Here is a 27246-nt window from a genome sequence, read left to right on the forward strand (position 1 = left end):
ATGAGGCAGTTTTCCACAGAAGCCGATAAAATTTTAATAGGACTAGACAGGAAAAACACAAAGGATGTTCCCAATGACTGAGGGCAGTGATGGATCACAGTTTAGGGATATCAGTTAGGCCATTTAGAATTGAGTTAGGAGAAATTTGAGTTAGGAGCTGAATGATTTGCCATGATCATATCAAATAATGGAACAGACTCAATGGGCTAAATGATCTACTCCTGCTTTTTTAAAATTTCTATGTTGTGCAGAGTAATCATGAATTGGAAGGCAGAAAGCTAGAATTTGTTTGTTTAAAAAAAATGATAAAGGAGAAGAGTGTGTGGCTCCTTTAAGAGGTAAAGCGCATGTCTCAGCTTAGAGGGGCGGCACGGTGACTCAGTGATTAGCACTGCAGCCTCACAGCACCAGGGACCCAGATTTGATTCCAGCCTCGGGCAACTGTCTGTGTGGAGTTTGCACATTCTCCCCGTGTCTGCGTGGGTTTCCTCTGGGTGCTCTGGTTTCATCCCACAGTCCAAAGATGTGCAGGCTAAGTGGATTGGCCATGCTAAATTGCCCATAGTGTTCAGGGGTATGTGGGTTATAGGGGGATGGGTTTGGATGCTCCAAAGGGCGGTGTGGGCTTGTTGGGCCAAAGGGCCTGTTTCCACATTGTAGGGAATCTAATCTAATTTATGCAGAAAACGTGTCTAAGTACCTAAAGGAGTACACACAGTTCTGAAATTGAAACATGTATCAATTGGTTGTGTAAATAGAAACCTTAGGCGTGTTTTGATGTTTTTGGCAACTAGCTGGAATCAGCCAATTAATTTAAAACAAGCATTTAGCAATTGAAATCCAATGAATTTAAATCTGATGGTTTTCACAACCTCGGTTCAAGGCTATTGTCAGAAACTTGATAAATCATCCAAGGTATACAAGGAGAGGGTTTTTGAAAATTGGTATGAGAGCGAACCACCATCTGAGAAATAAGCATTTAGCTCTCATGAGAAATTGCTAAGCTAGGGCATCAATCCTGGTTCAATGGAAAGTGCAGGTGGGTGTGCCAGGAGTAGCACCAAGCATATCTGACGATGAGGTGTCAACCTGGTGAAGCCACCAAACAGGACAACATGGATACCAACAGTGAAGGCAAGTGGTAGACACTGCTAAGCAAAACCACAACCAATGGATCAGATCTCAGCTCTTCAGTAATGCCACACCCAGTCGTGAATGGTGGTGGACAATTAAAACAACTCACCGGAGGAGCCTCAATCCATCTAGAAGGACATGGGCATCAGATTTATGGGCAGTTTCCACCAAGTTCCCCTCTAAGCCACTCAATCCTGACTTGGAAATATATAGCCGTTCCTTCACTGTCGCTTAGTCAAAATCCTGGAATTCCCTCCCTCATAGCATTGAGGACCAACCGACAGCAGGAGAACTGCAACGGTTGAAGAAGGCAGCTCACTACCACCATCGGCAAGAACTGCTGGCCAACCAGCAATGCCCACATCCCACAAATGAATGGAAAGAAAAAGCCAAACTACCTTGCATTACAAATTTTCATCACTACCAGATGAAATAGTATTGTATAACTTCGAACAGCTATGACACACATACAATTAACTGAACCATGAATGGAACAAAACAACATCAAAAATATTCCAGAGATAGTAGGAGCTGCCGATGCTGCAGAATCTGAGATAACAAGGCATGGAGCTGGATGAACACAGTAGGAAAGCTGATGTTTTGGATCGAGACCCTTCTTCTCTACCCAAAACGTCAAATTTCCTGCTCCTCTGATGCTGCTTAGCCTGCTGTGTTCATCCGGCTCCACACCTCATTATCTGAAAAATATTCCAGTCCTGATTAAACACATTAGTAACCATAATTGTTTCCTACATCCTATCAAACATCATTGTTGAATACCATTAATTGAAGGACAGCAATGACTCTCAGAGCAATTAGAAATGGACCATAATTGTTACTAAGGAACCAGAAACAAAATGCATTAAATTTCTCCCCAGACTGATGACTAAAAATTACAATCTTATCTATCCTTTCCTTAATAAAAACCAAAAGAACTGCAGATGCTGTAAATCAGAAACAAAAATAGAAATTGCTGGAAAAGCTGAGCAAGTCTGGAAGTATCTGTGAACAGAAATCAGAGTTAACATTTCGGCTCCAGTAACGCTGGCAACATCCTTGAAAATCTTTCCTGAACCTTTCAAGTTTCACAACATCCTTCCTGTAACAGGGCAACCAGAACTGTATGCAGTACTTCAAAAGTAGCCTCACTAACATCTTTTACAACCGGAACCATTGTTTAAGGTGGTGGTGGTGGAGTAGGCAGCGGTTGGGATCCTGACCCCATGGCTCATCTGTTCTGTCTGCTTTTCTGTTTTTACTTCACCCCGTCCTTTTTTCCCTTTTAGCTTTGCTTCCAGTTACGTTCTGGATCATGTATCACTGGTGGCATCGACAAGGGAGGCAGAAGGCAGACTGTCGGGGTCCGGAGCATGACAGTGGCCTCATGAGCTTGGAGGAGGACTCTAGTAGACAGCAGCAACGCAGCTGGGTGAGCTCAGAGCAGGACTCGGAGACAGCATCGATGAGACAGCTGGCAGAGAGACAAGCCTGGGACCTGGCATCAGCTGCTACCATCAGAGGCAGTGATATCAGTGACTTTGGCCCAGCAGTGAATGACGATACCCGAACAACAGTGACTTTGACGGCACTTGGGTCCAGTGCTGGCGGCAGAGCAGCAGTGGTGGAAGGGTTATGGACTCTCTTGATGCTTCTTTTTTAATCTAAAGCTATTCAAAATGGGGCTGGATCATGGGGACAGTGAAAGCTTTTCGCTATATTTTAATATTCTTTTCACTGTAAAATACATGTGACAATAAAATCATTCAGTCATTCAACATGATACCCCAACTTCTACACTCAATGGTCTAACAAGTGCCAAATGCTTTCTTAAGCAACCTATCTACCCACGGCGAAAATTTCAAAGAACAATGTACCTGTACCCCTAGGTCTCTCTGTTTGATAACATTACCTAGGACCTTACCATTAACTGTATAAGTCCTGCCCATTTTTGTCTTACCAAAATGTCAACACCTCGCATTAATCCAAATGAAACTCCTTCGTCACTCTTCAGCCCACTGGCCCAATTGATCAAGATTCCTTTGTAATCTTAGATAACCTTCTTCACTGTCCCCTATATTACTAGTTTTGGTGTCATCCACAAACATACTAACCTTGCTTCCTAAATTCCCATTCAAATCATTTGTATAAACAACAATAGTGGACCCAGTGCCCATCCCTATGGAACACAGGTCTCTGCCTCAAAAATCAACCTTCCACTACCACCCTCTGTCTCCTATCATCAAGCCAACTTTGCAAGCTCTCCCTGAATCCCATCGATCTAATTTTACTACCCAGTATGCCACGTGGAACCTTGTCAAAGGTCTTTACTAAAGTCCTACAGTCAACATTTACTGCTTTACCCTCATCTATCTTTTTAGACATGTCCTCAAAAAACGGGTCTATACGGAATACAATTTAAAATATTTCAGATAAACCTTTATTTATAATGAAATCATGCTAAAAACATTTAAAGTGTTGATGGAAAATTAAAAATCAAATACATACTAATCACTGCTTTACTAGAGGGTACAATTACATTTAGGAAGCCAGATGGGTTTTTACCAAGATTAACAACAACTATATGGTTGCCATGATGCCGGCTCTTTCTTGCTGATTTCAAATCTAATGGTCTAACGGTGACCATGTAACTACTGGCAATAAACATGGAAACCCATCTGATTCATTAATGTCCTTTGGGAAAAGAAATCTGCCATTCTTACCTCCTCTGGCCTACATGTAAATCCACAACCACGGCAATGTGGTAGACTCTTAACTGCCCTCTGAGCAATTAGAGATGGGTAATAAATGTTAGTCTAGCCAGTGACAGCTACATCATGGGTGAATGAATAATCTAGAAAAAAACTATTCTTACGGCTCAGCTGCAACACAACATTGGCCTTCAGTGCCCAGTTTGCAAATATATTACAAAATGAATAAAAAGCAGGTCCAATCTGAATATTCAGAGGACAAAAAGAACAATTTGAAATAAAAATAAAGTGCTGGAGAAAGAAACAGAACTGGATTCAGAAGTTTGCTTTCATAAATAAAACAATTTATCCCTTGCATTGCTTTTGTTGTCAAAATCCAACATATTGGAAATGTGTTCCACAAAACTATGCCCATTTTACATAATCATCAAATGACAGCACACCAACACTGTCAACTTGTTACAGACAGAGACCCGCAAATCTGCAACATCACAACTCAGGGCTAAATGCACATTAAACAGCGGAAGCAGCATTCACTCCTAATCAATGGATCAAATCAAAAATTCCCAACAACGTACCAACTGTACAGTTGAAGGCCTGTACTCCAAAACATGATTCACTCCTAGCCTGCCTGTTACAGTTCATCTCCCAAACAGGTATTTTACTCAGTGATGTGAAAAATTGTCCAAATGTTTCCTGTCCGTAAAACGCACAGCAAATTCAATCCAGCCAATTATCACTCCATCAGCAAAACGTCACCAAATGACATTGAGTGGCACTCATTCAGTGATAACTTGTTCATTAATGCACAGTTTGGACTCTACGAGGATAACATTGCTGCACTGGTCAACACACAGATATTTGAAGTCTCAAGGGTGTGGGCAGAAAAGGGAAGTGACTCAGTAGATCAGCTGCGATTGTGCTGAATGACAGAGCAGGCTCAAGAGGCTGTACTGTCCCCTCCTGTTGCTATTTCTTATGTTTCCATTTCCAACGACAGAAAGTCTAACCAACTCCCCCTGATATTGTCTGGAATTATCCTTGCTACCTTCCCCACCATCATCATGAACAAATTCATCACCATGCAACAGAAACTTAACTGAAATAGCCATACACCATGATTACAAGAATAGATCAAAGAATGAATATTCTGCTGCAAAGGACTCAACTTCCAATTCCCCAAACCCTTTCCACCGTTGAAAGGCAAAAATCACAAGTATGATAGATTCTCTCAAGGATGCAGCTCAAACACGCTCAAGGACAAAGTAACCTGCGTGAATGCTGGCCTATCACCTTAAACATTCATGCCATCAAGAACCAGCATAATATGGTTGAAGTGAGTAAAATTAAGAAAATGCACTGGAGACACTCACCAAACATTCTTCAACAGCATCTATCAAAGCTGAAACCTCTATCACCCAAAAAGAAGAGCACAGAAAATGTGTGTGAACACCATAACCTTCAAGATCTTCAAGTTACAAGTAACTTGGAAACATATCAGTATCCTTGCTATCATCATTAGTTCAAAACCCTGAAAAAGCTCCCTGCTAACAATACAATGCAAATGCATAAGTCATAGGAACTACAGCAGCTCAAGAAGGCTCATCCTTGACGTTCTCAAGAGGATTAGGAATGGTCAATGAATGTCGTCCTTGTTAGTGACATTCACATCCCACAAAGAACAAAAAAAAAAGCTGATAGCCAACAAGAATGGACTCCTACTACCAAAAATATTTCAAAATTCGCAATGAAATCAGTGTTTCAATTGGGATCTTAACATTTGTGTATTTCTCAGTGATCTGTTATTGCAACTTATCTGTAAATCTAGTGATGCAATTAAGAAGCAGTCAAACTATGAAACGTTGTAAAGGTCAAACCAGAGAAGATAATCTAAACGTACTGGAGAAATCTAGAAAAGTAGCAGAAAGCAGCAAAAAAGCATTTGACAACTAGACTGTATAATGATGCAAAGCATAGGATTTTGATACCATCACTTGCACGCTGTCCAGGGTAATAGTAAATGAGTTATTGGGGACAGTTGCTAAAAATTTACATGGTCTCAACAGAGAATTAGATGACAGAATGAAATTCATCTCCAGTTCAGCTAGCTGTAAGGAAATTAGATGAAGTAAACAGTTTCTACTAAATGAGTTCTTTGGTCAAATACACAACTATATTCAGAATTCAATACAAAACAACCACTTAAGTCTCATTCAAAAAGTCATTAAGATAAATGTTAAAACAAAAACAACTTTCTAGTATAGGAAGAGATGATGTTGAGGTTGGCAAGTACACCATGCTAAGCCTGTTGGCAACACTAAAATGAAAAAGCACTCCGCTCTCCAGCATTGATACCATTCACTTTGATCTAAATGTGGTTAAAGAATATTTTTTAAAAAGCAATTTTGCAGTTCCATTTTTGAGAAATATTCATTCTACATACAAAAACATTTTCATACTTACTTGTCATCAAAAGCCCGTTTCCAAAATTCAGCAGCATCTGCCTTGGTGATACGAAAGTTGTCACCCTGAAAATGGCCAGATGGGAAAATGGCCTTGATTTCTGCCAGCATGTGACTAAAGATGAGCGAGAGCTTTGTAAGGTTCCTCCTAGAGAAGGAAATTGCATACAATAAGACAAATTACTTCAATGTACCCCCTTTAATAGAAATTGCAAAACAAAACTCAGCGTATAAACATTTTGCAGTTTTCAACCTTGGCACACAAATGTAGGAAATAGTTTAAGTTCAAAATAGCTCACTTTGTTCCTTTCGAATGGAATTGTTTTTATTTCATGTCCACACAGTCACCCCCAAAGCCGAACAGGGATCTATCCATGACTGCCACTTCTTCCTCATTCACATGTTACTTCTATGTTACATAATATAACTGCTCGCATGAGCATAAACATCCTCATGTAAATATTTTTTAATTAGCTTGTTCAAAGATGTTATGATGCACCTCTGGAACAGGTGGGACTTGAGCACAGGGCATCCAGATCAGGTGGCGGGTCACTATCACAGGACCACCAGTGCCCAGACAACCCCATGTACTGCACATGGATAAAAGCTAGTCAACTGTCACTGACTGACAACGTTTTCCAAAAACTTTCCTGGCTGCACTTTCATCTGCAGCCTTTGTCGACTTTGGGTCATCCAAACTCCACTCCTTGAACAAAATCTCACTTACAGATCACCCTATCCTCAGTTATTTACAACATATGTCCAGCTCTCCAATGCCTTTCTACATTTTTCTTGACCTTGAATTTAAAATACTTAGCATGCTTAAAATTCTTTCACGTCATAATTTCTCCCTATTTGTTTAATCTACTGCAATTTTACACACCCCTCACTAGAGCATTTCATGGGGCCGGGGTGGGGGGGGGGGGGGGGTACCATCCCAAACATTCTGTAACAATATTAACTCAAAGAATAAATCAAGTTGCTCCAAAACTTGTATTTCAAAGTTTTAAATCAGAGCAACATACAGCTTATTCACAAACAACATTTAAAAACATGCTTTAGGAAGGCAAGAACGTAACATGCTACTAAGCAAAAAAAATGACCCAACAGGTGTGGTAATAATTTTTTTTTCTCTCTCACGTCAATGCTCACTAACCTAATTGACAATAGTCTTTGTTTCCTCTTTGCAGCTGCTGAGTTCACTTGACATTCTCAATCTCAGATTATCAAGGAATTGATGTAATGCAGCGCAATTAAGTCAGTAAAATTAACAGCAGATGAATGAATTGAAGCAATAAGAGTTGTGGTATCACAATGAGACCAGTGGCCCATTGTTGGAAAGGCAAGTTGGGACACTTCAAATCCCACATAGCCATTGAGTTGCTGTTAAGGTTTCAGAATTCAAGTTGCAAGAGAAGCCTGAAAAAGTTTGAGGAGTTTGAAACATGGATGGGAGAAGAATGATGGAATAAAAGAGATTACAAAAGACTATTCGAGAGCTCAATAAGACATGAAGGCAAAGTGCAAATAACTTCCCAGGAGCACCAGACGTACAAACACACTCATTGGTGGCAGGTGAAGCTGATTCTATGGCACTGGAATCATCCATATGGTTAAAGAAAATTAATATCACAATAGATATGAGTAGCACAGCACAACCACCAACAAAACCACTTGACAAGTAATCCACAGGTTGCACTAGGACTAGATTTTTTACAAATAAAGCTTCCTCAAAATTAAATGAATGTGGCAAAAAAATTACATATTATTTCAGTTGCTTACCTAACGAACAACAGTTCTAGGTCAACTCGTGCTGGATGAGATCAAAATCCACATGTAAAGATACATAAAATCATCATTCACTGTCACAAACACATAGCTTCCAGCATTTATTTTGACCAAACCAGCATTTCAATTCTCTCAGGGTTAACTTCTGATCAATTTTAAAATTACATGTTAGCAAAATAATAACTGCAGAGTTATTGACTGACACAGTATAGTGGTTCTGTCATTCTCTCCTTTTAAGTTTATAGTATTACACATCAACAAAAAAGCAAACTATGATTTCACAGTATTTCTTGGATCAAAAAGGCAATGCAAATTGAAATTGAAAAGTGAATAACGAAGGCTTCTTGCAAATTAAAAGGCTTTTGCAGCTGCCAGAAAATCAGTTGTAGCATGCTTATAAAGAAAGACCTTGTTTAAATGCACAAAGTGAACCCATGAACATGTGAATTAGCCCGTTGTTCACTTTCAAGGCAGAAATGTAGAGGTAACTTTACCCTTATTTACCTTTTTTTTCCATGTCTTCATATTTTCTATTTATTACAAAAAGAATGCAAAGACTACATGATAATCAGGGAGACAAGGACGAGAATTCATAGACTACACAGTTAAAATAAAGGTTGCGTCATGGCAAGTTGCCCTTGGACAACACAAAGCTGCCTCAATTTTGGCATGCATTGCATGTTTCATCAGCAGGGAGGGGACACAAAGAAGCTGTGGGAAATGGCATCAGCATCTCCACAACATAGTAGCCATTACAATTCAAACACGTAAGCTGTGGCATAATCTTATGTCAACGTCGTGTCATTTTGATAACACCACAGCCCCTAGCCAAGAAATTTGGGTGGAAAGTATTTGGCCTGAGAGTACAATAACCTTTCTACAGGAAAAAAAGTTTCAGGAAACATTGAATTGGACTCATCTATTTGGCAGGTGAGCCTGTAAATAAGAAGTGGTTCGAATTCTTCAAAGTAAGGGTCACAGAAAAATGTTGATTGGCCATCATTTGTTTTATGTCCTCACCTAAGTTAGAAGTTAAAACTTTAGGGCCAAATCAGAAAGTTTTTTATTCCTCTTTCCATACAGACAAATAGTCAGGAGACAATTGTCGCTAAGGTACGCATATAAAATACCTGCTAGGGAGATATGGAACAATCTCTAGTAGTATCTAGAGAGGAAAAAAAAATGATTACGATGGGAGGGGGAAGAATTTCTAAATTCAACTTCATTTCACAGCATCATGATGGCATGATTAACAAAATAGTTAGTTACTCAAAAATAGCTGAAACAAGTTTCTATTTTGTTTCTCCCTGTTCTGAAATTGTTATTTTTGGCATGCGAAAGCACATGCATTTAACTTAAAGAAATTTAAATTTAGATTTATCCAAAATTAGAATTTCAGACTTACGAACTAGTCCATCAGAAAATGTTCTACTACTAGCCTACAGCTAAATATAGTCATTCCAACACCACAAACCTTGTGGATTTTGCTGCTGGAGGGTATAATGCAAGTCTTGTGAGCTGCAATAAAGTAATCAGTAGTCTAATAATTCTCCTTCAAAGATCATTTGCCAAAATGTGGCATTAGCTCACGCTATGATAAAGCAACAATGTCAAGGAGAATAGTGGTGCCACACAGATTAGTTCTTGGGCCAGAGTCCATTTAGCATCTTGTGGGTAAAATAATAATGAAGCGCACAGATCCATACTTGATACTGAACCACTCTTTACTGAAAACTTTAACAGCTGTAAGAATGAGGAAGCGATGATGCATTGCTGCTTCCTAAGCTTAAACTATATATCTCAACTGGACTGTCAAAAGAACTTGAAACACAAAGACTAATTTGGAGATGGGGGTCAGACGGATCTAAGTTGTATGATTATCTTTCTCAGTTACCTCCATGAGGCAAGTAGCAAAGCAGCACACAGAAGTCTTCAGTATTCTTAAAAACAAAACAATCTTCTTGATAAACCATCTCCACGATACCACGAATGTACACCCACTACAATTTCCCCATGACAGTGTTTTGCACTATGTCTGTGTCCCTAAATACCAATTATGATTTGACGACAGATGTTAAAATTATATAACTTTGCCAGAAGCTGGGAAATCAGCGTGAAATATTTCCTACTACGACATAAACATCATACTTAAGTTTAAAACATTTGAAAAAACACAAGCTCATTTTCAATAAGTACTTGATTGCCTACTATAAATGTTAATTCATCACTAGTGTTTTACAAATTACATTTTGCTGAAAGCATGTCTCCTATATGTGACAGAGCAAAAATATATTATTTTTAAAAAACTATGATGCAACAAAATGGCGTTCCTTTGAATAAAATGTTTTGCAGTAAGTAACTCAACCACAAAGTCTAGCCAGGCCAAGATGATCTAAATGGATAGGTTCACACAATCACTTGAAAATTATAAGCCACTGGAAAGAAAAGTGGAAAGTAGTAGCAATGAAAAACAAAAACAGATCAATCTTTAATATTATTCAATAAAACTAACCCTCATTTCGAAGAAATATAAAATATATAAACAGTGACAGGAGAATGACACAAAAGTCAGAAGAGGAATAACTGGGCAGATAAGGTGCAACTTTTCACACAAAGTCTGATCTGAATGTTTAGACTGAGGTGTTATTATGAAGCTGCAAAGATATTAGTAAGACTTTCAATTAAAACATATTTATAGAAATCTCTCTAAAGGATCTGGGTGTCACTAGCTAGGCCTGACAGATAGTAAACTGGACATAACAAATAGCAAAGAACTGCAAATGCTGGAAATCAAAAACAAAACAGAAATTGGAAACTCTCAGCAGGTCTGACAGCATCTGTGAAGGCAAAGCAGCGTTAGCATTTCAGGTCCCATGACCCTTCTTCAGAACTGATCATAGCTAGGAAAAGGGTGGTATAAGCGCTGAAGATGGGTTTGGGGAGAGAACATCCTCCCCCTCTCTGGGCTTCATCGCCACCTATCATTTACTCCTCTCCTCTCCCCATTTTCAGCATTATACCAAACTTTACCAAGCTACAAACAGTTCTGAAATAGGGTCACTGGACCCAAAACATTAATTCTGCTTTGTCTCTAGAGAAGCTGTCAGACCTGCTGAGTTTTTCCAGCAATTTCCACTTTGGTTAGGAAATTGGACATTCTGTTTTAGAGCTCCAAGATCAACCAATCATTCCACAATCATTGTAAATATCCTGTAAACTAAACGTCATGGACTGGACACCATGTCCTGATGGCCAAAGAACTCTCTCATGGCTGATGCGCTAGGGACAGAGAAACTTCTCTTAACAATGAGGCAGAAGGGCAGTAGACAAGGAAAGAGGGAAAAAATCTTGCACATCAGATTCCATTTCCTAGGGCCCCATGAAGGGGGTGCTCAAAGATCTGTCGATTACAAATTTGCTTGTTTCTAGTGAGAAATTTCCAAGCCTAAGTAACTGTCATCCTTGAATCACGGGACAGCAGATGTGTGTCAACCAATGCTATGCAACAATCTACAATTTATTACATCTTTTTACTTCCTCCATGTTAGTAAAATTGAAATGGGGATAAGGAGGAGATTGACCAAGCAAAAACTAAAGTGCCCACGCTATCCCAGGTCGGCGCAACATCGAGGGCCGAAGGGCCTGTACTGCACTGTTATGTTCTATGTTCTACCTATCCAATGTCTTCTGAGTTAAAGTTAAATATTTAAGAACATGGTCCCCGAAAGGCTTGTTAGAAAGCTCACAACAACCTGACTCAAAGTATTCTTTACAGATGAAAAAAATTTGTTTCCATTGCAAAGAAAATGTGAATTTTCCATTAAAATATTTAGGAGAAAGCTTTTTTTTAAAAAAATGATTGAAATATTGACCCGCAATCTTCAACAAGTCAAACATATTAAACCACATACACTAAATACTTCTTTAAAATACATCAATGCCCCATACACACCAGCAGAACATGAAAGAAAGCACAAGTAAGACATTTCTTTTATACGGCATAACATACACATTACAATACTGACAATTTCAAACCTACAGGTGCTTCAAGAAAACTACCAATAACCTTGCGAAACATGAGAATACTTCAGCATGTTAGGTCCCAAAACATAGAATATTTATTCTACAAATCAAAGTAATGTTGTGCTACTTCTGCACAAAATCAGGCCTTCTATGCAATGTATAGATAAAATTATAATATTTATTTAGACTTCTTTAAAAGCAAGATTTTTAAGAAGTGTGATTCCTGTCATACTAGACTTAATAAATTTGATGTGTAGGAATATTTTGGTCATTTTTCTCTATTCTGCTGCATCAAGTCAGAGTCATTTCTGAAATCCTTTAAACAACACATTTCAATATTTCACCTTTCTGAACATGAAGACATTAAGCAGAGGAATGAACTCGGCTTAAAAATCAATCCAACGTGCTGTCTTCACTGGAGCAATCACTCACTTGCTCCATGGATTACAATTAAGTAGTATGCTGATAAGAACGACGAGAGGTATTTGATAGTCAAACATTGGATGTATTTCTTTGAGCAATGAGATCCACAAAAAGAAGCCTCCTTTATAATGATCCATGCTGAGGATTACACTGAACTAAGGTACAACTGACAAATAGCCACTGATGTATTCGATATTAAAACACAATTATTTCTGGAAAACCCAGTTCACATTTGCTGCTTTTGTGAAAAAAACACATGAAAAGGAATTTTTTTTAAATGCCAAGGAAACTATACTAACATCACCAATATAAAAATAGCATAAATGAACTCTAAATTTAATTATTTAGCAATACTCTGAATACTCTTGATCAGATTGATCAGCCCTGTAGAAATAACTGGCTAATTACTGGGAGATTATTGGACTGTCAGTAACAAACCGAATCACCTCCATTCACACCTCAATGTCATCACAATAGGATTGATAAAACAGACTATTTGCACTTACAGTTCAACTTGCAATGAGCCTTCAACAATGCGTCAGATGAAATTTAATCCAAACAAGTGTGGTTTCTTTCATTTTGCCAGGAAGAATGAGGCAAGGCAATAGAAACGGAAGGGACACATTGCTGAAGCTTTCCAACTTGCACTCATCAGGATAGGCAGAGGAATCCCAAGGTTCAAAGGGAACAATTTTTTTCTGCATGAGTGACATGGTGCTATTTGGTTGGCACGTGGACTCATTCTGTGAGGCATGTTAAGGAGACTGCACCCAGGAACAATTACCCAAAGCTTTTGATTAAATGCAAAAAAGGCATTTCAACTCTGGCTCATTTGAGATTGCTACAACCTGTTATACAGAGCCTGGTACTTTAAAAGGCAAATGGAATTTGTCCCGGTATTACATCTTTTCAATTAAAGAATTAATTGGGGGATTAACTGTTTCCTACGGAATTCCCCATGACACTGTGTAAACCTGAGTATTAAAATGAATAAATTAGCTTTCTTGTTTACCAAATTAATTCTATGTGGGATGTGGACATTACGGGCAAACCAGCATTTGTTGCCTGTCCCAAATTGCCTGTAATCTGGGTTGGCAGGCTAAACTATTTCAGAAGGCTATTAAGAGTTACCCACAATGAGTCACACGTGAGCCAAAACAGGAAAGGATGGCAGATTTCCTTCCCTGAATGACAGTGAAAAGACATGAGCTTCTTTTTCATGGTTACCATTTACTGAGACAGGTTTTATTTATCAATGTAATTTAAATTCCACCAACTGCTGTTGTAGGATTAGAACCCATCTTCCCACAGGATTAGTCTGGACCTCTGGATTACAAGTCCAGTGACAGTACCATACTACTGACTCCACTTTTAAAAAATATCTACTTTAACGAAAACTACTTAAAACGCCCTGACATACAATGCAGTGGCTAGACACTCAACATTCCTCAAATTAGAAAAACACCAGATGTCAGCCAGCATTTGTACAGGGAGAAACAACAGTTAATGTTTCAGGTTACTTCATCAAATTAGAAAAAAAGCAAGAAATAAAGGATTTTTTAAACCAGTTTAAGCGGTGTGGGATGTAAAAGAATGGAGAAGATCTGTGATGGGATCAAGGAGAGAGGAGATTAAATAACAAAAAAGATTTCAAGACAACAGGTAACAGCTCAAAACAGTGCTATTACATATAGGACAAAAACAAAGATTCACATGGGGCTTAGTCCAACAGGTTTATTTGAAATCTCAAGTTTTCAAAGTCTTGCCCCTCATCAGGTGAAGTTTGACTTCTGACCATGTCCACCCCACTTCAACAACGGCACCTCGACATCATCAAATGAGGCCTGAACTACTAAAAAAACCCAACAGAATGCAACATGAAATGATAAAGAACGTGCTTAGGCAAGATCAACCAGCAAAGCAAAAAAGGAATAATATGCAGCACAGAATGGAGTCAGAAATTATGATTCAAAATTGCTGAGAGAAATTGAGAATTTTAAAAAAGTTAACTATCCAAAAACAATTTCTAAATATCTACTCTGACACATGTCTATAAGTTAAGTATTGAAAACAATGCTGGCCTACACTTTAAAACAAGATTTCAAACAATACAAGATAATAAAATGTGAGGCTGGATGAACACAGCAGGCCAAGCAGCATCTCAGGAGCACAAAAGCTGACGTTTCGGGCCTAGACCCTTCATCAGAGAGGGGGATGGGGGGAGGGAACTGGAATAAATAGGGAGAGAGGGGGAGGCGGACCGAAGATGGAGAGTAAAGAAGATAGGTGGAGAGGGTGTAGGTGGGGAGGTAGGGAGGGGATAGGTCAGTCCAGGGAAGACGGACAGGTCAAGGAGGTGGGATGAGGTTAGTAGGTAGATGGGGGTGCGGCTTGGGGTGGGAGGAAGGGATGGGTGAGAGGAAGAACCGGTTAGGGAGGCAGAGACAGGTTGGACTGGTTTTGGGATGCAGTGGGTGGGGGGGGGGAGAGAGCTGGGCTGGTTGTGTGGTGCAGTGGGGGGAGGGGACGAACTGGGCTGGTTTAGGGATGCAGTGGGGGAAGGGGAGATTTTGAAACTGGTGGTGAAGTCCACACTGATACCATATGGCTGCAGGGTTCCCAGGCGGAATATGAGTTGCTGTTCCTGCAACCTTCGGGTGGCATCATTGTGGCAGTGCAGGAGGCCCATGATGGACATGTCATCAAGAGAATGGGAGGGGGAGTGGAAATGGTTTGCGACTGGGAGGTGCAGTTGTTTGTTGCGAACTGAGCGGAGGTGTTCTGCAAAGCGGGTTTCTCCCCTTTGGTCCAGGAACTCCCCACCTATGTCCGTGACACCACCCACGCCCTCCACCTCCTCCAGGACTTCCAATTCCCTGGCCCCCAACACCTCATATTCACCATGGACGTCCAGTCCCTGTACACCTGCATTCCGCATGGAGATGGCCTCAAGGCCCTCCGCTTCTTCCTGTCCCGCAGGCCCGACCAGGCCCCCTCCACCGACACTCTCATCCGCCTAGCTGAACTCGTCCTCACACTCAACAACTTCTCTTTTGACTCCTCCCACTTCCTACAGACTAAGGGGGTGGCCATGGGCACCCGCATGGGCCCCAGCTATGCCTGCCTCTTTGTAGGTTACGTGGAACAGTCCCTCTTCCGCACCTACACAGGCCCCAAACCCCACCTCTTCCTCCAGTACATTGATGACTGTATCGGCGCTGCCTCTTGCTCCCCAGAGGAGCTCGAACAGTTCATCCACTTCACCAACACCTTCCACCCTAACCTTCAGTTCACCTGGGCCATCTCCAGCACATCCCTCACCTTCCTGGACCTCTCAGTCTCCATCTCAGGCAACCAGCTTGTAACTGATGTCCATTTCAAGCCCACCGACCCCCAGAGCTACCTAGAATACACCTCCTCCCACCCACCCTCCTGCAAAAATTCCATCCCCTATTCCCAATTCCTCCGCCTCCGCCGCATCTGCTCCCACGATAAGACATTCCACTCCCGCACATCCCAGATGTCCAAGTTCTTTAAGGACCGCAACTTTCCCCCCACGGTGATTGAGAACGCCCTTGACCGCGTCTCCCGCATTTCCCGCGACACATCCCTCACACCCCGCCCCCGCCACAACCGCCCCAAGAGGATCCCCCTCGTTCTCACACACCACCCTACCAACCTCCGGATACAACGCATTATCCTCCGACACTTCCGCCATTTACAATCCGACCCCACCACCCAAGACATTTTTCCATCCCCTCCCCTGTCTGCTTTCCGGAGAGACCACTCTCTCCGTGACTCCCTTGTTCGCTCCACACTGCCCTCCAACCCCACCACACCCGGCACCTTCCCCTGCAACCGCAGGAAATGCTACACTTGTCCCCACACCTCCTCCCTCACCCCCATCCCAGGCCCCAAGATGACATTCCACATTAAGCAGAGATTCACCTGCACATCTGCCAATGTGGTATACTGCATCCACTGTACCCGGTGCGGCTTCCTCTACATTGGGGAAACCAAGCGGAGGCTTGGGGAACCGCTTTGCAGAACACCTCCGCTCAGTTCGCAACAAACAACTGCACCTCCCAGTCGCAAACCATTTCCACTCCCCCTCCCATTCTCTTGATGACATGTCCATCATGGGCCTCCTGCACTGCCACAATGATGCCACCCGAAGGTTGCAGGAACAGCAACTCATATTCCGCCTGGGAACCCTGCAGCCATATGGTATCAATGTGGACTTCACCAGTTTCAAAATCTCCCCTTCCCCTACTGCATCCCTCAACCAGCCCAGTGCATCCCCTCCCCCCACTGCACCACACAACCAGCCCAGCTCTTCCCCCCCACCCACTGCATCCCAAAACCAGTCCAACCTGTCTCTGCCTCCCTAACCGGTTCTTCCTCTCACCCATCCCTTCCTCCCACCCCAAGCCGCACCCCCAGCTACCTACGAACCTCATCCCACCTCCTTGACCTGTCCGTCTTCCCTGGACTGACCTATCCCCTCCCTACCTCCCCACCTACACCCTCTCCACCTATCTTCTTTACTCTCCATCTTCGGTCCGCCTCCCCCTCTCTCCCTATTTATTCCAGTTCCCTCCCCCCATCCCCCTCTCTGATGAAGGGTCTAGGCCCGAAACGTCAGCTTTTGTGCTCCTGAGATGCTGCTTGGCCTGCTGTGTTCATCCAGCCTCACATTTTATTATCTTGGAATCTCCAGCATCTGCAGTTCCCATTATCTCTTTCAAACAATACATTTCAATGTCTCAAAATTACACATGGCATTTTGCAGCAGGTATGGCAATTCATTTTACAAGATTAGTGCGGATACTAACATTATATTTCTGTAGAGCATAATAACAAAATGTCATTTAGCCAAAACTAGTATTTAAACCCAAGAAAATCTGCCAAACAAAACACTTAAAAATTCACACCTTAGTTCGACATAACGTACCGGTTCGCCACAATATTTTTTGTAACAATGCGGGTAGCAATAGAAGTTATACTAAGAGAAATGATGTATAATAGAAAATCCTGAAATGGGGAACTATTAATCTGTTTCAAACAGAAAAAAGGACAGAGTTTAACCAGCTGAAGAAACAAGACAGAATTATTTAATTTCCCTAAGTTTTTTGCATTCGGGTCAGGTTTAAGGTGTATTCATGCTCAGTATCACCAAAAGAACTGCGGACGTTGTGAATCAGGAACAAAAACAGAAGTTGCTGGAAAAGCTCAGCAGGTCTGGCAGCATTTGTAAAGAAAAAAAATCAGAGATCACATTTCAGGTCCGATTCGGAGGAAGGGTCACCTGACCCGAAACGTTAACTCTGACTTTTGCTTCACAGATGCTGCCAGACCTGCTGGGCTTTTCCAGCAACTTCTGATTTTGATCTCAGCATTACCTCCTGATATCCCAAATAATGTTTCTGTAGAAAAATATATAAAATTTAATTTTGAAAGTAACTTGAGAACTCAGTTAAACTATACTTAATGTGTATAGTTATTACATACCAGGTTTCACAATTAAGGGTCAAGAACAAATATTATAAGGTAAATAAAAATAAGGATTATCAACTTTGACAGTAAGATGATACAAATTTCAAGTAGCAGTTTAATGAAACCGTTCTAAAAATGTTCACAGAAATTGCTAGTGAAACGCAGCAGATCTGACAGAATCTGTGGAAAGAAAATAAAAAGAGTTATCGTTCCAGGTTCAGTGACCTTTCTTCAACTCTGTTTTCTCACTATAGATGCTGCCGGCCCTGGTGAGTTTCTCAAGCAATTTCTGTTTTTGCTTCAGATCGCCAGCATTCACAAATCTTTATTTTATCTAAGATTGTTTACATTGATTTCACAAAGACTATTATGGTGCCAATATCTATGCAATGGACAGGTTATTAGCCTTATTTGAATGGTGCATGATAAAGAATCAATCACATTCTGTTTTTGTATATTGAGATTTTGGAATAGAGCACTACGAAATAAACTGCGTTATAAGCTAGTGTCTTACTAAATATGGAAATTGTTTATGATAACTGAATTACCACACAGTTTCAGAATGCAGTTAAGGTTTAAATGAAGAAACTTCAAGTTGAGAGTTTAAGCAAAACAGGATTTGGGAGCAATTTACCATCTTTGTGGAGTTTTTAAAATTTACAAAATTATCTGAAATGATCTACAGGAAAAGAATTTTGCATTCATCAATGCAGCAATAAAGTTGTAAGTTATCTGCTTTTGGTCAGTGTGTCAGGCAGAAATTAGACAAAAATAAACATTTGGAGAAGTTAACTGAAGGCACTAAGTATGGATGTTTTTATTAAGCCTTCATTTCAGAAAACTATTTCTAACAAAATTTTCAAGTCACATTTTCTTTCACAAATGTGGCCTCAGTAACTCCTGAATAGTTAGTATGGCCTTTCAAACCTACAGCCACATTTATTTCTTCACCACAATCATGATGAAAGCAGCGCAGTGCAGTTGTTGTGTTTAGTCTTTCCTGTTTGCCAGCAGCAGATCTAGATTTTTTCTTAATTCAACACACGTTTTCAACTATTAGTAACTGTAGAAGATGACAAATAACTAAATAGAGATGGTTAGGTTTGAAAACTTGATCATGTTAGTTGAACAGTCAGCTAGATTTGAACTAACCTTGCAGTGCACTACATCATTTCTGCATCGTTAAAAAGAGAATGGAGAATATCTCCCAGACCCTGAAGCACACTGGGCAATGGGGAGATTCTTAACAGAATAGATCCAAGTTTGCACCCAAGATTCGAACAGCGTGCTGAGAATCCACCCGCAACAGAACTATTTGCATACATTAACATCTCATCATTGCCCATTTGCACCTTATTGATATGCAATTTGCTATTCTACAACACACAGTAGAGAAATTAGACAGCGACAATTTCAAACATGAAAGTTTAAGTAGGTTATTGCCTATTCTTCTAGGTCTCCATCTTGGCCAGCCCTTTCCAACCTACAGGGCAAGCTCCATGGGTAGAAACTGCCTGCACCCTGGCCATGGTAGTTGGCATTCAATACAAACCAGACTCATCATATCACCATGGCACATCTCTGACTCTCAAAACTACAGTTCTCTACTTCAACGCTGCATTTTAGAAAGCACAGACACCTTGCATTGTTGTGATGCCATCAAGCCACTTTGTGTGGAGGGAAAAGCAACTGCCTTTGCTCACCTTACACCTGCCTGGATGCTCACAGTATGTCTGCCTTGCCTTGCAGACTCATTCAGAACTTAAAATCAGACTCATAGCATTTGGTATCATCCTACGTTTAGCTCGTTAGACTAGTTAACAGAGATCTGTCAAGGGGAATGGCCATGTTGCTGTACAACCATAGGCTACATCAATGTCACACCAATAGCACATGCCTGCGTCTTATACAGCAAACATGGCTATTTTGCTGAAGTATGTGTAATGTCTCAGGGTCTAAGGGGAGTAGTCTTTTGTCAAGATGGAGCTATCATCAGGCAGGGGTGTTGTCACAGACAGTCAAAAGGTAGCATCCAATCTCTGTCCAGGAGCTGGGTTAGTCAACCACTTGAGTTGGTCAGGGTCAGGGGTAAATTATCACTACTGTCAGGGGAATAGGCCAAGGTCTGTCCTGCGGGTCCAGTGCAACCAGTCCAGGGATGAGCAGTATGTCAGTTGGGAAGTTGCAGAGACCAATTTGGAGATTAGTCACTCTTAAATTGGAGCTGTCCTTCCAATTCAGTTAATCAGGGGAGATGAGCTGCATGAAATTGAAGCTGGGTAGGAGATAGGTTGTGAAGATCAACTTTACAGATTGGAGGCACTATGCTGGAATATAGAGGGGACAATAATTGAGATGGGGGCAACTTGCATATAAAGATGAGATACAATTAGAAGATACGAATTACTGCTTTTGGGGTGGTTGGTTCATTGTCAGCTGCTACCAGCCTACCTTCAATGAGGGCATTGGGGAGTGATAAGTAAAAGAGGATACTCTGTTTCCACTAGTTGAGATTACATCAGGAACTAAGGGTCACAATTTCAAGACTGTCAGCAAGAGAGTGAGGACTGATAAGGGGAAACGTCTTCACTGAGTTGTTAGGAATTGGAATGTGCTCCATGGGAGAGTGATGGAGGTAGATTTCAGAGGTGATTTCAAAACAGAGCTTGATATGTATTTGAAAGTGATTAATCTTGAGACCTACAGAGATAAGGCTGGAGAATGGGACGAGGTGGGTAGCTCTTTTGAGTGCCGGTACAGACACAAGGAGTCGAATGGCTTCCTTCTGAATTCTATGATTCTACGTCACTCCATAGAATTTGAGTTTTACACGTATGTCTAATGACATCCAAATCTACTTCATCACCACCAATTGCGTTGTTGGAATTTTGTATTCAACATCAAAAGTTCTTGAGCCAGAACGTCTGTGGCAAGAAACCAAAGCCAAATTATTCAGCTCCTGCTAAAAACACCACACCCTTTCTGGCACACAGCACATTCATAATTTTTAAATGATTCAAGTTGTATCAGTTAAACAAACAGAATATAATACTTATTAATCAGCAGATTACACTGCTTTATTGCACAGGAAAGCTAATCATTTGAACCCAGTGTTGACTTGGTCTGCTTAGAAAAAATACAGCCAAAAGAAGAGATATCATGCCTAAGTTATGCACACTAAGACATTACTGACTACATATTGTCAATTTCAGCCAATCGGTAGTGTTCCTACCTTGCCAGAAGGTTGTGGGTTCAAGTTCAGTTCTATTTACTTGAACACCAAAATTGAGACTAAAATTTCAGAAAGAACACTGTATGGTTTGAAGTGTGGTCTTTAACGGCTCCTCAAACACACCCTAATTTCTAAGGTGGATGTCAAAAAAGCCACAGCACTACTGCCCAGAACTAAAAGAAATTAAACATAGTGAACCAGCTGGCACTGACAATGATAGCTGGGAACCTTGCAAAGTCCTCCTCCTGGTGTCCTAGTCAATATTTATCAGTCAATCAAGTCATAAAAATCAGGTGTCTAGTCATTACTACATTGCTGTTAGCACATAAACCAACACGCATGCTTATGTAAGTGTGCCTGCAATGACGGAGGTGGAGTGTTAAGGAAGCACAGCCTATTACTCTGGGAATAAGGCTTCAAATCCCAACAGATTAGTCAGTGGAATTTAAATTCAATTAATCAGGAACTTGAAACTGGTCTAGGCTTAACCATGAAACCATTCTAATTATTGTAAGAACCCACTTGTCTCATTTGCATCCTCTAGGCAGGAAATTTGCCATCCTTACCTGGTCTGGTCCACATGTGACTACAAATCCACTAGCAAGCCTCCCAGTTCTATCAAATCACTATGAAGTCTACAAGAAATTAAACCTAACTGACCAGCCGGCATTGACAACGACAACTGGGAACCTTGCAAAGTCCTCTTCTCTGCTCGGTTTGTGTCAAAATTAGGAGAGCTGTCCCAAGGACTAATCAAATAACAGCCTTACATACTCACGCTCACAGAATTATATCTTACCGACACATCCCAAAACCACTATCACAAATCACTGGACACACATAGTCCTACCAGAAGGAAAAAGCCACCAAAGGTGGCAGCTTGGTGGCAAGCCATCAAGGTGGAGTTGTCCGGGAGTCCTCAAGATTGAGTCCAGATCCCACGATGTCTCAAGGCATCAGATCAAACATGGGTAAGGAAACTCTCTTGCTAATTTACACCAATTGCTCCTCCCTCAACTGATGAGTCAAAACTCTTCCATGATGAACACAACTGGAAGAAACATTGGCAAAAACTGGCCAAGCCCTGAAGGATATAACTTTTAGAACAAGCTTTAGTAGGTGATGCTTCGGTCCATGGCCATATCAATAGTAATCGTTGCAATCTTTGTCTCAACAAAGTCCCACCTTCCATTCAAGGACACTTCTTATCTTGGTGGGAGCGCCACACACCAGGGTGAATCGGACTGATTTCAAAACAGACTGAACAACTCAAAAACTGACCATTAATGTGGCACAATGGGAGTACGGCAGCAACAGAAAAATTAAGTTCAACCATAATCTGTGACCTCATGGTCTCGCATATCCTTTTCTCTACCATTACAATCAAACTGGGGAATTAACTTTTGTTCAATGCTGAGTGCAGGAAAACAGCACAAGAAGAGTAACACATACCTAAAACAATACATCAATGTACGAAGGCATACCCAACTGATTGCATGTCTAAAAGTACAGACAGCATGTGATGGGCAGAACGAAGCGATCCCATAAATAATGCATCAGGCCTTAACCTCTGCAGTGCAGAGGCATCTAGCCGTGAATGGTGACAGATCACTAAACATCTATCTGAAAGGGGAGACTCACAAATAACCTCACAGTCAATGATGTGGCAGCTCAGTACACCAGTGCAAAACACTGAAGAATTTGTAATTATCTTTAGCTAAAATACCAAGTGGATGATCCATCTCAGGACCATCCCAAGAGGCCCTAGCATCATAAATGCCATCTGTAGCAAATTCTACTCGCTTCACCTGATATCAAGAAATCGCTGGGGGCACTGGATCCTACAAAAACTCTTGGCCCTGACAGAAGTCCAGCAACAGTCCTGAAGACTTGTGCTCCAGGGCTAGATGATCCCCTAAACGAGATGCTCCAGTGCAGCTACAACATTGGTATCTACCCAACAACACAGAAATTTTCCCAGGTATGTCCTGTATACAAAAGCAGGACTAATCCAACTTGACCATTTACCATCAACCAGTCTACTTTCAAGCATCAAGTGATCACGCAGCACTTGTTTAACAATAACCTGTTAAGTGACACAGAATTTGGGTTATCCAAGGGCTACTCAGCATTTGACATTGCAATCTTGGCTCAAGTATGGGTAAAAGAACTGGATTCCAGAGATGAGGTAAGAATGACTAATTTTGACATCACGATCACGAGACTGAGTAGGACATTAAGGAGCTCTGTAAAAACTACTGTCAATGGGAATTGGGAGGATAGCCTTCCACTGGTTGGGGTCATACATAGTACAAAATAAGCTAGTTTTGGTTATTGAAGGTAAGTCATCTCAGATCCAGACATCTCGGCTAGAGTTCCTCAAGTTACTGTCCTAAGCTCAGCCATCTTCAGCTGCTTCATCAACGACCTTCCCTCCATCATAAGAGCAGAAGTCGGCATACTCGCTGCTGCTCGCACCATGTGCAGTGTAAATAATGACTCTTCTGCAGTCTATGTCCATATCTGCAGCCAAATCAGGCAGTATCCAGGCTTGAGCATGTATATGTAGCATGAGATGATGGAATATTGGTAATCTTGCTGAAGTGGTTATCGAGAACCCCAAGCTAATGTTCAAGGGACATGAGTTTAAATCTCACCATGGTGAAATTTGACTGAATTCAAAAGTAAGTAAAAGTCTGGAATAAGCCTAATAGTAATCCTGGAAACAGTTGATTGCAGTAAAAACCCATCTGATTCAATAATGTGCCATCTTTACTTGGTCTGGCCTACACATGACTCCAGGTCAACAGACATTTGGTTGTCTCTTAACTGTCCACTAGCCAATTAGGGACTAGATGAACAAGCCAGCAATATTCATATCCCATGAGGGCATTTAATAAAAATAACCCACTTGATTGTCACCATGTTCACTTCCTTAAAATCCACACCCTTCACTATTGAGAATTGCAGTAGTACGTATGTCTAAAAACGTTATACAGCAGCAACTCGAAGTCTCCTTCAACAGCATTTTCCAAAACGCAATCAATAGATTAGATTAGATTAGATTCCCTACAGTGTGGAAACAGGCCCTTCGGCCCAACAAGTCCACACCGCCCCTTGAAGCATCCCACCCAGACCCATCCCCCTATAACCCACACACCCCTGAACACTATGGGCGATTTAGCACGTCCAATCCACATAGTCTGCACATCTTTGGATTGTGGGAGGAAACCGGAACACCCGGAGGAAACCCACGCAGACACTAGGAGAATGTGCAAACTCCACACAGACAGTCACCCGAGGCTGGAATCGAACCCGGGTCCCTGGCGCTGTGAGGCTGCAATGCTAACCACTGAGCCACCGTGCCGCCCGTAATACTACCTAGTAAGTCAAGATTAGCTGGTACATGGGGGCACCACCCCTTGCGAGTTCACTTCCAAAATCACACAGTTCCAAGTCAGGACATTGTATCACTGTTCTTTCATTGCTGGGTCAAAATCCTGGAAATCACTAACCTAACAGCTCTGTGGGTATACCCATATACCATGAACTGCAGCATATATAAAAATACAGAGAAAAAAATACACAGATACACACACGAACCATGTTAACTTCTTGGTGCTAAGTGCCTAATTGGTGCAATTCCTTTCACAAGATAGTACAGCCTTTAATTTGTCAAACTTGAATCCCTTTTACTGTCCCTTATAACCAGTTCTAATCTTTCAGTCGTTCATATCTGAACAGCATTTTATTCCATTAAAGGAAATAGAGACACAAGTAACAGATATTCGCATTGCTTTATATGTAATAACTGCAATTCACAACTGGGAAACCGACGCTGAAAGTTTAAGTTGCTGCTTTCATATTGTTTTTTTAACTCAAGTTTGACAAATCCATCAATCAGGTTATTTGTCACTTTCAAAAACCGTCATTGGCTCACAGACCCACTATGAATCTGAGTCTGCATCAACTTGTGAGAAATGGTTTTAGCAGCAGAAAAGCTGAGTTGCCTCACACACACACAGATCTCCCAGAATACAAAAGCAACTTACGATGTGTATTCTCAACAGATGTTTCCACATCTAATATATGCATCAATCTTACAAAAATGTAGAGTGGAACAAAGAACAATGCTAGTAATTAAATTTTTATCTTTTAAGTAAAAAGAGTAAACAATTCAGGATAACAAAGTGTGAAGCTGGATGAACACAGCAGGTCAAGCAGTACCTCAGGAGCACAAAAGTTGACATTTCGGGCCTAGACCCTTCATCAATTCTAAACAATTCGGACTTTGTAACATTTATATCTTGCAGAACCACTGATAACATACCATAATAGAAGCAAACTTTACTCAAATAGGATTGGTCATGCTTGGCAGATCTAATTACTTTCCATGAACTGTGAGCGGTTTTAGCACCCCTCAATATGAAACTGTCCTTTCTAATTGGTGAAAAGATTAAATAAACTGCAAATGCAAATAATATACAGGAAATACATGGTAGGTTAGTCAACATATGAAACAGAAGGTCAAACAATACTTGCAAGGCATTATTGGAAGGTAACTTGCTTTCTTTCTGATGTCAGCTACCTTTATTCCATGTGTCCAACATTTCTTGCTTTTGTTCCACCGTTTTTTTTTAAACAACAGGCACAATGGGCTGCAAAATGAACTGCATATTTTTAGAAGTGAATTTTATATATTGTGGATTGAGACTGAGATCTTCTTTGGCATAACATGATCTATTTGTGTCAGATAAAGGCTAACTTAACTTTAAACCTCTCTCAAGACCTTTTTGTTCTGCTGAGGGAGAGTATCAAACACTCTGATCTGACATGTTCAAAAGCAACATGAATTACCTTGCTACAGAGTACTATCAAATTACGTGACCAAAAGATACAGGGAAGTGTTGATAGCATTGGAAAAATACAAGTCAATTACACGTTTAACCACATTTGGCAAATATTATGCTCTCTTGGGCTTTCAAAATGGAGGGAAAACATTGTGAAAAATGTGGAGTGCGAAAGAGTTGTTTCTCTGCAAACTGAGTTGAGTGCTACTAGTGGCACAGCCGTAACCGAGAATGTTACTGACAATACAAGTCATTCAGACAATAACAGCAGGTATACATCTCAGCATAAAGACAAATTATAATAAAATATTCTTCTTGCTGTATTGATGCGTTAGGCAGACATTAACGTAAAGCATGTAGCATTTACAGTTTAAACCAACTTTGCTCCATTTCCAAAGAAATCATTCGCACTTTGATTGTTCTACAAAGCTCACTGATTTCAGCTTGACATCTAATTTACGATTGCAGTTGTGTGATAGCTGATCCATCTTGGAGATGTGTTTTCTGTTTTAACTGGAGCATTTTTTTGTTTGTATGCATGAGAAAGCTTTATTCTGAATGATTTTTGCAGTTTTTTTTCTCTCTGCAGAAATTCAGGACAGTCCAGACTTTCCACTCCTGAGGAAGAATATGTACTCTTCTGCATTCAGGTAGTCTACACTGGCACATCTAGAGTCCTTGGCTTAATTCACCAAAGCCACATTGACCTAATGTGACCAAGGAGTGAGGCAAAGAAAGCATCTTGCCTTTTCTTGTAGGAATTTTTAAAAGAAAAAAAGTTATACTACACTTTAGAAGAAACGATAGCCACTATCTCCTTCTCACCGACGTCTCCACAACCACCCGCCCACAAAAATGACTAAGTGTTATAAATATAACATTGGAACCTACTTTTAATGAGATCTACTTTTATTTTGTCTTAAAAAGTTATATTAAGGGCATTGCCAAGATTTGCCAAGTTTTGTCAAATTGCCATAGTTCATAAATAGTTCTTAACACCTGAATTCATCATTTCAGCCATCATCTGCAAAATGGGCGTTATGATATTGAAGCTTCCCATCATTAAGAATAGGAAAATTGGTCAAAATTGTTAGATTGTTTCTCCTTCCCTCAATAAAAGGCCAACAGGC

At 40.8% G+C, this 27246-nt stretch overlaps 1 protein-coding gene across 3 annotated transcripts in view; it reads right to left on the reverse strand.

Annotated features, from left to right (window-relative positions):
• cblb (Cbl proto-oncogene B, E3 ubiquitin protein ligase) overlaps positions 1-27246 on the reverse strand; it is a 160977-nt gene that overhangs the window by 77679 nt on the left and 56052 nt on the right. For 2 of the 3 annotated variants that reach the window (XM_059650262.1, XM_059650263.1), the window contains exon 2: positions 6306-6452. The exons of the other annotated variant lie outside the window; for it this stretch is intronic. In XM_059650262.1, coding sequence (XP_059506245.1) covers positions 6306-6452 — 147 coding nt within the window. The remainder of the gene's footprint in view (positions 1-6305; positions 6453-27246) is intronic. 3 annotated transcript variants of the gene reach the window in all.

This window comes from Stegostoma tigrinum, chromosome 12, assembly GCF_030684315.1.
Source record: "Stegostoma tigrinum isolate sSteTig4 chromosome 12, sSteTig4.hap1, whole genome shotgun sequence".
Classification (NCBI taxonomy): Eukaryota; Metazoa; Chordata; class Chondrichthyes; order Orectolobiformes; family Stegostomatidae; genus Stegostoma; species Stegostoma tigrinum.